Source organism: Saccopteryx leptura, chromosome 6, assembly GCF_036850995.1.
Source record: "Saccopteryx leptura isolate mSacLep1 chromosome 6, mSacLep1_pri_phased_curated, whole genome shotgun sequence".
Classification (NCBI taxonomy): Eukaryota; Metazoa; Chordata; class Mammalia; order Chiroptera; family Emballonuridae; genus Saccopteryx; species Saccopteryx leptura.
In genome coordinates, this window is record NC_089508.1 from 156,180,988 (window position 1) to 156,196,258 (window position 15,271).

Genomic DNA, 15,271 nt, shown 5'->3' on the forward strand with positions numbered 1-15,271 from the left:
TGCAGCAGAGCAACACCCTAGAGGGGCCGAGCATTGCCCACTGGTGGGCATGCCAGGTGGATCCCTATCGGGCGCGGTGGTTGTCTGTTGGTCTGCCTCCCTCCCCCCCAGCTTCTCACTTAGGAAAAATATAAAAGAAAAAAAAAGAAAAAGAAAAAGATATCCATTCTCAGGGATGAGGAGAAAAGGGAACCCTCCTTGTGCACTGTTGGTAGGAATGCAGATTCGTGCACCACTGTGGAAGGCAGTATGGAGTTATTTCAAAAAATTAAAGATGGAACTGCCTTTTGACCCAGCAATTTCACTTCTGGGAATATATCCAAAGAAACCCAAAACACTAATTCAAAAGAATATATGCACCCCTATGTTCATCATGGCATTATTTACATTAGCCAAGATTTAGAAGCATCCCAAGTGCCTATCCCAAGTGCCTATCAGTAGATGAGTGGATAAAAAAGCTGTGGTATATTTTCACAATGGAATACTACTTGGCCATAAAAAAGAAGAAAATCTTACCTTTTGTGACAGCATGGATGAACTTGGAGAGTATTATGCTAAGCCAGTCAGAGAAAGACAAGTATAATATGATTTTACTCATATGTGAACTCTCATTAACAAAATGAACTAACAAGTAGAATAGAAAGAGACTTATAGATAGAGAGCAGGCTGACAGCTGTCAGAGGGAATGTGGGTTGGGAAGTTGGGTTAAAAAGGTGATGGGATTATGCAAAGGAAAAAACCTCATAGGTACTGACAACAGTATGATGATTAAGGAAGGAAAGGGTGTGGGGAGGAGGTAGAAGTCAAGGAGGGATAAATGGTGATGGAAGGAGATTTGACTCCGGTGGTGAACACACAATACAATATACACATGATATTACTGTACACCTGAAACCTATATAATTTTATTAATCAATGTCACCTCAATAAATTCAATAAAAAATTTAAAAAGATATCCATTCTCCTCAAATTGATGTATAGATTTAACATAGTCCCCAAATTCCAAAAGGTATTTTTGTAGAAAATAAAAAAGTTGATAATCCTTTGATATTGATGTAAGGATAAGCAAATATAAATATAAAATTCAACAGGCAATGAATGGACTTATAACTGTTAAACCTACCACAGGGAACAAGTCAATTTCCCTGGAGGAGACTAGGTACTAAAGCCAACAGGGAGTCTGTTAGAAAGGTATATTTTGTATAATAATCACAGATCTGAATTATAATCAACCTTTTGATGAGAGTATAATATTATAATGAAGAAATTATGCTTTCTATTGTCTTTCATGTCTACTTTTTTAAAAAGTATTTTTATTTATTTATTTTTATTTAATCATTTTTTAGAGAAGAGAAACAGAGAGAGAGATAGAGAGAGAGAAAGGGGGGAGGAGCAGGACGCATCAACTCCCATATGTGTCTTGACCAGGCAAGCCCAGGGTTTCGAACCGATGACCTCAGCGTTCCAGGTCGACACTTGATCCACTGCACCACCACAGGTCAGGCCTCATGTCTACTTTTAATAAATGCAAAATCAGGTTAAGTCCTGGTTCAACACCAGATAATCTTACTTGACTGGTTTTTTGAAGAATGAAACATTTGAGAATTTTGGTAGTATGCTTTTTCTGGGTTGTATATAATTTATTTTACTAAATAGAAAGTTTTCGGCCCTGGCCAGATGGCTCAGCTGGTTAGAGCATCGTCCTGAAGCACAGATATTGCGGGTTCAATGCCTGGTCAGGGCGCGTACAGGAACAGATAGCAGGAGCAAGAAGCATTTGTATATGCCTTGACTGGGCAAGCCTGGGGTCAAGCTCTCTCTCCATTCCTCTCTCACTAAAATCAACAAATAAATTTGAAAAATAGGAAGGTTTGTAGCACATAAAAGGCACTGTGAGATGGAACTAGAAATCTGGAAAAGTGCTGGTAGCTGTTTAAAAGGATAAAAGAAATTAACATTTGCATACTATATAATTTACAGGTATTTTATAAATGCTATAAATACTTTCATAGCTGATTAGCAGAACATATGTTTAATCATGTAATGGTAATGAGCAGCTTTTAAAACAATGGGTCAGATATTTCATGAAGAACTCATTTCAGGAAGCCTGACCGTCCTAGGAAATAATTGACATTTAAGGTTATGTGACTAGCAGAGGGCAGAGATCAATATAAGTGCCATGTGTGTCAAATGACAGGATGTGTTATCTACTCAGTAATCATGGCAAGTAAAGAAGCTGGCAGACAGGAGATGACTTTAATTCCAAACCAGAGCATCACATCAACAGAATTCTTAGAAGAAAGACAATAACAGTGAATGACTTGCTAACAAAATAACTTGGATGACGCTAAGGCAGATGAATGCCCATCTTAACAGCTCATGATACATTTCTATTGTATAAAATAAAAAAGGAAGACTTGCCAGTTTGTATCTTAAGATTTAAAAGATACTACCACAAATAATATCTGTTCTTCTTCAAATTCTTCCCCTCACATTGGCCATCTCCACCCTAAAATTAGAAACCACGCCAGTAAGAAGCAGAGATAAGAACGTAAATATATGCTGCCATAACTTTGCCTATTAATGTTAAATTATACATAACAATATATTCTATTAAACTACTAAATGATAAACATGCTGGCTAAGCTAAAGGATTTGCTTTAATGCTTTGTTCAATTTCTATTTTTATTAAACACAGCCTTCATGATATGTTTAATTGCTTTTCCAGAATGTTCAGTGCGGAATGCTCAGCCCACGTTTTGTCCTATCAAGTATATTTGTTTGCTCAGAAGTATTTGGTGCTCCCAGACATTGGGATCTTACTTTACTACATGCTTAGAAACTTCTTTTACAATTATAAAGTTCTGAAACAAAGCTAAGAATGACCACTAATCAAACATGATTCAGGTATCATCAAATAAAATTATATGATTTAAGGTAAGCTGTAGGTTTTTTTAAAGAGTTTATTTTATTTATTTTTTTGGGGGGGTAGAAATAGAAGGAGTGAGAAGCAATCATATGTGCCTTGACCAGGCAAGCCCGGGGATCTCAAACTAGCGACCTCAGGGTTCCAGGTCAACGCTCTGTCCACTGCACCACCACAGGTCAGGCATAAGATGCAGTTTTATTAGGATACACCAGTCAGGCAGTTTTGATAAATTAATGTTTAAATTAAGAAAACATGAATGATTTAAAGATTAATAAACTTTAAAACAAATTTAGCTGAGCCTGACCAGGTGGTGGTGCAGTGGATAGAGCATCGGACTGGGACGCAGAAAACCCAGGTTCAAAACCCTGAGGTCACCGGCTTGAGCGCAGGCTCACCAGCTTAAGCCAGGGTCGCTGGCTTGAGGTGGGATCATAGACATGACCCCATGGTTGCTGGCTTGAGCCCAAAGGTCGCTGGCTTTAAGCCCAAGGTCGGTGACTTGAGCAAGGGGTCACTCGCTCTGCTGTAGCACCCTAGTCAAAGCACATATGAGAAAGCAATCAATGAACAATTAAGGAGTTGCAACAAAGAATTGATACTTCTCATCTTTCTCCCTTCCTGTCTGTCTGTCCCTATCTGTCCCTCTCTCTGTCTCTATCACAAAACAACAAAAAACAAATTTAGCTGAATACACACATAACTACACAGAATTTATGATATATCTGTAGAATTAGCTAGTCAGCATTTTTGTGCATATAATATTAAAAAAAAATTTTTTTTTAAACCATACAGTGATTCTGGGATTCCCTGAATTTTCAGCTGCTGCATTTTCTACTCTACATCTGGCAGATTCTTCTTCCTTTCAGTTTGTGCATTTCCTGTATTCTAAAAAGTAAATAGAAACAGGACCTTAAATGAGAGAATAGTGAATCTTTGGCTAAGGAAATATAGCCACAGATAAGTTCTTCCACTTTGCACCTAGAGGTTGTTTTATAAGGTACAGGGAGACTATTAACAAAGTATTCCTCATTCTCATCATGAAACAGAACTGAAGGTAGTTTTTGTATGGGCTCTTATATCTCGTGCCTAACAAATTCATTAGCAGTAACTCAGGGTTTGTCTCTAGGTCAGAGTCTATTCAATGCATGTTGTACTATTTCAGTATACACTGAAGATGCCTAAAAGAGTTTAATGCTCAGTTGGAAAGTACCTTGATCTGATTAGGTAACTAAAAAACACGTCAATGACAGAGCCAAGAATAAAACAAATAAGTTACTATTACCTCATGTTTTTATTTTATTTTTTAAATAGTTTTCTTTTTTTTTTAAGACTTTATTCATTTTAGAGAGAGAGAAAGGGGGAAGGAGCAGGAAGCATCAACTCTTGTATGTGCCTTGACTGGGCAAACCCAGGGTTTTGAACCAGTGACCTCAGCGTTCCAGGTTGATGTTTTTTCTACTACGCCACCACAGGTCAGGTACCTCTTTTGTTTTTAAAAATGTGATATTCTCTTGTGCTCTAAAATAACATACTACCTACTCAAAATTTAGGAACCTTTTTTTTTTTTTTTTTTTTTGCACTTTTTCTGAAGCTGGAAACAGGGAGAGACAGTCAGACAGACTCCCGCATGCGCCCGACCGGGATCCGCCCGACCGGGATCCACCCGGCACGCCCACCAGGGGGCGACGCTCTGGCCACCAGGGGGCGATGCTCTGCCCATCCTGGGCGTCGCCATGTTGTGACCAGAGCCACTCTAGCGCCTGGGGCAGAGGCCACAGAGCCATCCCCAGCGCCCGGGCCATCTTTGCTCCAATGGAGCCTTGGCTGCGGGAGGGGAAGAGAGAGACAGAGAGGAAGGCGCGGCGGAGGGGTGGAGAAGCAAATGGGCGCTTCTCCTGTGTGCCCTGGCCGGGAATCGAACCCGGGTCCTCCGCACGCTAGGCCGACGCTCTACCGCTGAGCCAACCGGCCAGGGCAGGAACCTTTCTTAATTCTGACATTAATTTATTAAAAGCGTTTGGAATAGTCTTAGATGCAATTTTAGTCACTCATCAAAACTCGTTTGAATGGTAGTACATATAAACTACAACCATTTTTTTTTTTGTTTTTAAACAATTTAATTTTTTTTAATTTTATTTATTCATTTTAGAAAGGAGAGAGGGAGAGAGAGAGAGAAGAGAGACAGAGAGAGAAGGGGGGAGGAGCAGGAAGCATCAACTTTCATATGTGCCTTGACCAGGTAAGCCCAGGGTTTCGAACCGGCGACCTCAGCATTTCCAGGTCGACGCTTTATCCACTGCGCCACCACAGGTCAGGCAACTATAACCATTGTTGATGACTTCTGGTTATTTCTAATAACTACAACTGTTTCAAGGTCACTCTTAAAAATGTCATCTTTTCAGGAGTTTTACACCATATGAGCAAGAAAGAACTTTTCCTTCCTATTTACTTTTGTATTTTAAAAATGACAGAACTTTGCCTGACCAGGTGGTGGCGCAGTGGATAGAGCATCAGACTGGGATGAGAAGGACCCAGGTTTGAGACCCCGAGGTCGCCAGCTTGAGCATGGGCTCATCTGGTTTGAGCAAAAGCTCACCAGCTTGGACCCAAGGTCTCTGGCTTGAGCAAGGGGTTTCTTGGTCTGCTGTAGCCCCCGGTCAAGGCACATATGAGAAAGCAATCAATGAACAACTATGGTGTTGCAACGAAAAACTAATGATTGGTGCTTCTCATCTCTCTCCGTTCCTGTCTGTCTGTCCCTATCTATCCCTCTCTCTGACTCTGTCTCTGTTAAAAAAAAAAATGACAGAACTTTTTTAAGGGTTCCTTTCTTCTTGCATTGGAATGTAACTGTAGCTCCAGAGGGGTCTCATAGACCGTAGTATGTAACACAGTACTAGCCTGCCCAACTCAGGAGCCCTAACTCACTAGTCATTCAAAAAATTTGCAAGTGGTATACTGTTAACATGCTGTGATACCACTAAATTACCCAAGTTTAAAGCCACCTATTACTTTTATAATGAACTAAAAGGTGACCATTAATGGCTTTCTTGTTCTATCCAGAATTTTTCTTTTTTCTGCAAAGTGGACTGGGGAGTTATTAAGAAGTTCTAGGCCAAGAATAAAGTATAAATGTCACTGTGAACATGTATCTAACAGTGTCTGATAATTGTTTTATTTGAATGTTGTAGACTTGGTTAAAATGCCTTCTTAAATAGTTTCAGATCAAAGCTTCTTTATTTTTCTAATGTCTTCAAATGTCCTTGATAGATATGTAGTAATTTTATCATGAATAAAAGTACAATCAATTTTATTTAAAAAGGAAGAAACTGAGATAATGAAGTTGGTGACCACATAAAAATAGGCCAGCTATGAGATTTAATTCAGTGGGTACTCAATACAATCTCCTTATCTTAAAAGAATACCTTTAGAGAAAATTTATTTGGATGTTTAGGACTTCAAGATTTCCAAATAAAATTCAAGACTTTCTCTGGTGTGTAGGGGCTGGGACAATTCAACAAGATTATCTGATAACTAAGAACAAATATTTGTAAAAATAAGACAGCAGGCAGACAGCAGAGATGCAGGAACAAATTGGAGAAAAAACAGGAAGGAAGAGGCTTAAGACAAATACATCTGTTCTTGTGGTCAGTATAACCACATGTTTATACCATTATTCTTTTCTTCTGGATTGGTTTACTTGCCCAATGTTAGGTAATGCTCATAACACATATATTGTATTCTTTTCCCTGAGTACCATATATTATAGTCACTTCAACTTTTAAATGAGGGGCTGGTATTCACTACTCTTTTCTCCCCCCAAAATTTTAAAAATAGTGGTTATTCTAGGAAAATATAGATCTGTTCCTTTCAAAGATTACAGAATTTTGAATTTTTATATAACTTTCCAGTGATAATAACTAAGTTTACACACCAAGTCAAGGGTTCTAAACAGCATTCCTTAGTAAAAGCCATAGACCAAAAAAAAAAGTTTTACCTCTTGTTCTTCCTGTTTTCGATCCACACTAAGTAAAGTTGGTACTTTAGATGAACCTGTCTTCTTTGATTCCCTCTTCAGCAATTTTATCTGTTTAACTTTTGCAAAAATATATACAACAATGACAACTTGTTATTCTTACATTTAAGAGTTTCAAATGCAAATTCTGATAGCCACTTAAGTCAGTTTCTCACTTTATCATAAAGAAACTGAACAAATCATGAGTTGTAATGGTAAAATTTACAATCATAAATGATTTATTTTATAACTTCACAAATTATCTACCATTAAAAGAAAACACTTATTTTTAAAATTCTGAGTATAACGTAAGTGGATGAAATAATTCCTCTTAAACTGTAAAAGGTCTTGCTATTATATTCACTTTTCACAAGGTGTCACTGTTCTTCAAAGAAACATAACATTCACTGCCAAAAAAAGTTTCATTTTAAGAAATCAATACATGTTATAACTCTTTTTTTTTTTTTTTTACTATTTTTTTTATTTTATTCATTTTAGAGAGGAGAGGGAGAGACAGAGGAGAGACAGAGAAGGAGAAGGAGGGAGGAGCTGGAAGCATCAACTCCCATATGTGCCTTGACCAGGCAAGCCCAGGGTTTCAAACCGGCGACCTCAGCATTTCCAGGTCGATGCTTTATCCACTGTGCCACCACAGGTCAGGCATGTTATAACTCTTAATCTACTTAATCCCTGGATTCCTGAAGCACATGTATAATTCCTGACATTATGTGGGCAAATAGTCATGGAGAAACATAGGACATTGATCTGCTCCAGGTCATACACTGAACCAAAACCACCTTCTTCAAATATGGTTCTAAACATTTCAACCATACTGAGCTAATACAAATTTTACCTTTAAAATTTTTCTTAGCTTTTCTTTAAATTTTTATTCTTTAAATCTCACTCCTTATTTGAATATGGGGAAAAATTATCATCTGCTGAAAATATTTTTCACATAATTTACTATTTTCTACCTAAATCACATTATAAAATGCAAGTTATATTACAAAAAAAAAAAAAAACGTTTTGTAGAAGAAAACACCTGGAGATTTGTAATGCTATGCAGCCAATGCTATACCTTCCATTCTTTTCATCTCCTTTGATTGTTTTATGAAAGGCAATTCTGGGAAATGGAATTCTTTCCTGTCAGGTCTGGAAAAATTCAGCTTCCTTTTGTTTCCATTTGCCATTTGGTCACTTTGACCTGTTCGCTCATTAAATACACCCTTGTCCATTTGGCTCTAAACAAACAAACGAGTTAATTTGAAGTAGAATATGTAATTATTGAATAACTAGCCTAGAATTATTAACCATTTGGATGGTGTAAGATAGGCATAACAATGCCTAGTACAATAAAATAGCAATAAACATATGAACAGATTAAAGTCAATAAAAGTTTTATAAAGCAAACATTTTTTAGCATATTGAATATTGTCACAGTAATAGTCTTGACCATGAGAACCACAATCTTAACTTTTTAAAATACTGTACCAATAAAAATACCAAGTTTACCATGCACAAAGCCAGGAAAACCAATGCCAGATACTGTCCTTATATTGCACTGTCCTTTGAGCACCCAGCAGGAACAAACCATAATCCTTTAATTTTTTTTTTCTATTTTTCCGAAGTGAGAAGTGGCGGGGGTTGGGGGGTTGTGCAGACAGATTCTTGCATGCTCCCAATGGGGATCCACCTGACATGCCCACCAGGGGGCGATGCTCAGCCCCTCTGGGGCATTGCTCCATAGCAATCGGAGCCATTCTATCACCTGAGGTGGAGGCCATGGAGTCCTCAGCACCCAGGTCAACTTTGCTCCAATGGAGCCTTGGCTGTGGGAGGAGAAGAGAGAGATAGAAAGGAGAGGGGGAAGGGTGGAGAAGTGGATGGGCACTTCTCCTGTGTGCCCTGTCCAGGAATCAAACCCAGGACTTCCACATGCTGGGCCGACGCTCTACTGCTGAGCCAACCGGCCAGGGCCCAATCTTTTAATTTTTAATCCTATTTATTTCACTCAGACTTTGGACAAATTGCTTCAGTTCATTTAATTAAATTTTTTTCTATTTACAAAATGATGTGCTCTGGACACTGGGAAAACCCAAAGGAAAAAAATTACTTGTGAACCCAGCATTCTGGAAAACCTTTTATGTTACCTGTTTTTTGCTAATTTGAGAGTAGATGATAAAAATTTTCCTAGGTTAACTGAGTTGCCTGGCATCAAGGCGAGAGCTGGAGAGACAACTTTCTCCCAGACAGAAGTGCCTGCAGAGGCCATTGTTTCTTTGATGAGCCCTCCCCCACAGAGCCAGCAAGGGGGCTCCACATCTGAGTGTCCATCAATCTGGTCAACACTGTTCTTCCAGCCCTGGTGATTCTCTGCCACCCCACCCTACCCAACCTCTGGGCCTACCCAAGACATTTCCAGTGGCTTTTCCACACAAATGGTCCCTTTGTCTCAAGTTTTTCACTTACCTAAAATCCCTCAAACAAACAGCATCTGGCTTTGGCATGCCCCATACCTCTTGCTAAGTGGCCCCAGGCCTGACGCTAGCAGCAGCCAGCTTCATTTCACAGCTTGGCCTCTCCCTTGCACCTCCAAGTCCCCACAAGTAGGAGCCAACTACAGATTTCTCTGTCACTCAACTACAGATTTCTCTGTCACTCATGCTAGCTGGACCCAGGCAGGGCACAGGTGATGGCTGGTGTTGCATCTCCCAGGAGGCCCCAGAACCAGTGAACCTGGTGGACAGCTTCAGACCACACCAGATTACAACCCAACCACCTCCACAAGTGACACACTCTAGGGGCAGACTCACAAGCACCAAAGTCCCACTGAGGCAAGTCCTTCTACCTGTAGTTGCAGCTGGTCCTCACAGCTGACTGTCATTCTTTCCCAGTGATGTACCAAAAGCAATCAAGGCTCAACTACAATAGGACAGTGCACACATTCCATGCAGCCCAACACCTGGAGTGCCCAGCTCAGGGTGGGCACTGGGGAGGCTGCACCACTGGACTCTACAAGACACCTACTATACAAGGCCACTCTACCACGTCCAGGAGACAGAGCAGCTCTCCCTAATATAAATATGTAGAAACAAACAGAGGGAAGCAGCCAAAATGAAGAGACAAAGAAATGAGTCCCAAATGAAAGAACAGGAGAAATCTCCAGGAAAAGAATTAAATGAAATGGAGGCAAGCAAACTACCAGATGCACAATTTAAAAACAGTGGTTATAAAGATACGCAAGGAACTTACTAAGAAATTCAACAGCATAAAAAAAGACATGAAAACCATAAAAAAAAAGAACAAGTCATAAATGAAGGACATACTAACTGAAATGAAGAATAATTTACAGAATATCAACAGTAGAGTAGATGAAGCAGATAATCAAATCAGTAATTTGGAATATAAGGAAGCAGAAAACACCCAATCAGAATATCAAAAAGAAAAAAGAATCCAAAAAATAAACATAGTGTACAGAGCCTCTGGGACAACTTCAAGCATACCAACATACATTTATTTATTTATTTATTTATTTATTTATTTATTTATTTATTTATTTATTTGGGAGAGTCAGAGAGAGGGACAGACAGGAAGGGAGAGAGATGAGAAACATCAATTCTTTGTTGTGGCTCCATGACCCCTTGTTCAAGCCACCAATCTTGGGCTCAAGCTGGTAAGCCTTGCTCAAACCAGATGAACCCACGCTCAAGCTGGCAACCTCGGGGTCTCGAACCTGGGTCCTCCATGTCCCAGTCTGATGTTCTATCCACTGTGCCACCACCTGGTCAGGCAGCATACCAACATTTATATGATGATGATAAAAAACTTCCCTAAGCTGGTGAAGGAAATAGACCTCCAGGAAGCACAGAGAATCCAAAACAAGATGAACCCAAAGAACCCATACCAAGACATATCATAATTAAAATGCAAAGGGTTAAAGACAAAAAAAGACTCTTAAAGGCAGGAAGAGAAAAGCAGTTATAGTTACCTACAAGGGAGCTCCCACAAGACTGTCAGCTGATGTCTCAACAGAAATTTTGCAGGCCAGAGAGATTGGCAAGAAATATTCAAAGTGATGAAAATCAAGGATTGCCTGATCAGGTGGTGGCACAGTGGACAGAGTGTAGACCTGGGATGCTGAGGACCCGAGTTCAAAACCCTGAGATCACGGGCTTGAGCATGGGATCACAGACGTGACCCCATGGTCACTGGCTTGACCCCAACATTGCTGGCTTGAGCAAGGGGTCACTGGTTCAGCTGAAGGCCTCTGGTCAAGGCAGGTATGAGAAAGCAATCAATGAACAACTAAAGTTCTATAACTATGAGTTGATGCTTCTGATCTCTCTTCCTTCCTGTCTGTCCCTGTCTGTCCCTCACTGTCTCTAAAAAAAAAAGAAAGAAAATCAAGGATTTATAAAACCAAGATTATATTACCCAACAAAGCTACCATTTAGAATTGAAAGGATGGATAAAGAGCTTCTGAGACAAGAAAAAGCTAAAAGAGTTCATCACCACAAAACCATGTTGCAATAAATGTTAAAGTGTTTTTCTTTAAGAAGAAGAAGAAAATATCAAAAATATAAATAATGGCAATTAATACATATCTATCAATGATTACTTTAAAGGCAAACAGATTAAAAGCTCTAATCAAAAGACATATGGTGACGGAATGGATAACAAAACAAGACCCTTATACATACTGTCTACAAGAGACTCACTTCAGCTTGACCTGTGGTGGCGCAGTGGATAAAGCGTCGACCTGGAAATGCTGAGGTCGCCGGTTCGAAACCCTGGGCTTGCCTGGTCAAGCCACATATGGGAGTTGATGCTTCCAGCTCCTCCCCCCTTCTCTCTCTCTGTTTCTCTCTCTCCCTCTCTCTCTCTCTCTCTCTCTCTCTCTCTCTCTCCTCTCTAAAAATGAATAAATAAATTTTTAAAAAAAGAAAAAAAGAGACTCACTTCAGATTACAAGACACATACAGACTGAAGTAAAGGAATGGAAAAAGATATTTCATGAAAATGGAAATAAATCAAAACAAAACAAAAAAGCTGGGATCCAATACTTATACCACACGAAAGAGACTTTAAAACACAGGCAGACTTTAAAACACAAGACACAAAGAAAGACCCAGCAACTCCAATGAGTTTTTATCTGAAGTATTTATTAGAAGAAACCCAAAACACTAAATCAAAAAGACATTTACATCCATATGTTTACTGGAACATTATTTACAATAGCCAAGATATGGAAGCAACCTATATGTCCATCAATAGATGAATGGATAAAAAGGAAGTGGTGCATATATACAATGGAATTTGATTTGGTCATAAAAAGAATGAAATCTTGCCATCTGCAGCAACATGAATGAACCTAGAGGGTTTTTGTGGTAGATAAAATCAGTCAGACAGAAAAGCAAATGTCAGATGATTTCGCTTATATGTGGAATCTAGAAAACAAAATATATACATAAACAAGCAGTACAGAGGCAGACTCAGATGCAGAGAGCATTTGGACAGCTGCCAGAAGGAAGAGGGGTTGAGGGGATTGGTAAAAGAGATGAAGGGGTTGCAGAATGGTAGTGGGAATGTAGAATGCAACATAAGTAATACAGTCAGTAATATTGTATCAACTGTGGACGATTTCAGATGGGTGTTGGATTTATTGGGGTGATCTCTTTGCAGGTTGTATGTCTAATCATGGAAACTAATAAAATATTATATGTCAACTGTGTTTAAAAATGAAAAAGAAAAAACTTTCCTAAGCTTCCACAATATAATGTGTAGTAGTATTCCACTCTGTAGATATACTCTAATGCAGCGGTTTTCAAACTTTTTATACTTAGGGACCAGCGAAAATAGGAGAAGTGTTTCAGAGACCACTAAGATAGAAATCACCTTGAGCATAAGCAAAGTCAACTAATATCATCAGGTCTATACCCTCATACAACATCAGGGTGGTTATCTCTTTCGCAGACAGGCACAAAATTTTTGGCAGACTAGTTTGCAGATGGGCAGTTGAAAAACACTGCGTGTACTTAACCAGTCACACACTCTTGGATGAATGTTTTTTTGGGGTTTTGTTTTTTTTTACAGAGATAGAGAGAGAGAGAAAGTCAGAGAGAGGGATAGATAGGGACAAACAGACAGGAACGGAGAGAGATGAGAAGCATCAATTATCAGTTTTTCGTTGCGACACCTTAGTTGTTCACTGATTGCTTTCTCATATGTGCCTTGACCATGGGCCTTCAGCAGACCGAGTAACCCCTTGGAGCCAGTGACCTTGGGTCCAAGCTGGCAAGCCTTTGCTCAAACCAGATGAGCCCGCGCTCAAGCTGGCAACCTCGGGGTCTCGAACCTTGGTCCTCCATATCCAAGTCCGATGCTCTATCCACTGTGCCACTGCCTGGTCAGGCTGAATGTGTGTTTTAAAATTTTTTATTATTATAAATAACACTGTGGTTCAATTTTGAATAAGCTACTTTACTATGTAAAAAAAATGAGAGAAAAAAATGAGGAAATGAACAATGATTATTTTGTTTAGTGAAAAGTAAAATATATATTATTTGGCAACTGCTTTAATATATAAAGATGTTAAAAAACATTTTTTGGAGGTATAAACCAAAAAGTCTTATGACTTTTAAATGTCTTAAATTTATTTATTGATTTTAGAGAGAGAGGCAGGGAGAAAGAAAAACATCAATTTGTTGTTCCACTTACCCATGCATTCATTGGTGATTCTTGTATGTGCCCCAACCAGGGTTCTAACCCACAACCTTGGGGCTTCTGGATGATGCTCCAACCAGCTGAGCTACCCAGCCAGGGCAAAGTCTTGTGACTTTTTAAAGTGAAAATCTTAACATCCTCCCTCCAAGTAACACACTGAATACACAAATCAAATTAAAAGATATTGACTAACATTATGAAGGCACTAAGAAAATGATGGCCTATTTTCATTTCAGGGGGACAAAAAGAAACTAAAAGCACGTTTTTAAAAATTTTAGAGCCCCAGAGTTGAAGATTGGACAAGGCGGGCAGTTAGGGGGATAAATGTTGAAAGAGGCCATATTTCAATGACTAGCTTCTTGCCTTACTTGAGTGGGGCCTGTATCCTCTTGCCTGCTATTAGCTGTAACTTGTCCACTAGATTGGGAAGAAGTACGTCTCTTTTTTGCTCTTTCAGTTAACCTATTATTTTAAAACAAATGAAAAGTTATTAGAACTCCCCAAAAGTGCTTCTGTTTTAGCTTTAACAATGAGTAAGTTAACTATGGAAGTCTACTGTTTGAAAAACTGAGTGCCAAAATGCAATTGTCAGTCCTTAAGTGCCAGATGCTCTGAGAGGTGAAAACAGAGCAGAGAACAATGCCCTCATAGCTAACATCAGTGGTAACAACCATGTCATTAGGGTTACACCAGCTGGAAACCTTGGTTTCTTCTTCTGATCTGAACCTGGATCTCTTAATTACTGGATTTCTATATTTCTGAGTTTGCTGTCCAAAGCAGGCTTACAGCCATTGTTATTGCAACAATGGTTTTTGGGTCACCACAAGAAGAATCAAGCTCTTGCTGTCTGTAACCTACTGTACCTTTGGACTGACACAGACATGTCCACTTGCCCACCTCTGCAGAGCACTAAGTTTCACAACTTATAGCCCAAATCAGTCTGTTAGGGTTGGCTTGGGATATTGAAACTAGTCTCCTTCTTCATCTAGCTACATAGTAGTTTTCCTAAATTTAGAACTAGCTCTGATTCCCTGATTCCCTGATTCCCTGATTCCCTACGAGACAGACCCTTGTGGTCTATCTATCACACTATTCTTGAATAACAGACTCATGCATCATTCTCTCAATCTGTATCAGTAGCTAAAACCCAAACCAGCCGTTCTTTCCCTTTCAGAATATTTGACCTTGAAAGACTATTTGACTTAAAAGGTTCTTTTCAACTATCCTCTCTCCATTTAGAGAATTTGCTATAATACAGAAATAAAGCTTACTTTGTTATACCAAGGCATATCAATATCAGACCTTTGGTCATACCACCCTTTTCTCTCCAAATGAGTTTTTCTGAGGGATTTTATTTTTAAATGATGTTTTTCCAAAAGGCATTAGTGAAAAATTAAACATCTGAGTAGCCAAGAAAAGTTCATTTCTTCTACAGCATTCATAAGAAGGACTCAGTAATGACCCACTGTATGATTATAATTTTAATATATCTTCAAATTCCGTTTATGTACAGACACTATGAACTTGATTCTTTGAAATGCTACTATATAGGAACTTTATATTACTCAGGTCCATTTCCTTCTGTCTCTTTACTGTTAGAACTC

At 39.0% G+C, this 15,271-nt stretch overlaps 1 protein-coding gene and 1 pseudogene across 1 annotated transcript in view; both read right to left on the reverse strand.

Annotated features, from left to right (window-relative positions):
* Positions 1 to 2,449: 2,449 nt before the first annotated feature.
* The window catches only part of CDKL3 (cyclin dependent kinase like 3), a 52,990-nt gene continuing 40,168 nt past the window's right edge, over positions 2,450 to 15,271 (reverse strand). The window contains exons 9-12 of the mRNA XM_066343690.1: positions 14,036 to 14,129; positions 8,023 to 8,185; positions 6,927 to 7,024; positions 2,450 to 2,509 (exon numbers count right to left, since the gene is read on the reverse strand). Coding sequence (XP_066199787.1) covers positions 2,450 to 2,509; positions 6,927 to 7,024; positions 8,023 to 8,185; positions 14,036 to 14,129 — 415 coding nt within the window. The remainder of the gene's footprint in view (positions 2,510 to 6,926; positions 7,025 to 8,022; positions 8,186 to 14,035; positions 14,130 to 15,271) is intronic.
* On the reverse strand, positions 8,428 to 8,544 carry LOC136377923 (small nucleolar RNA SNORA8; annotated as a pseudogene).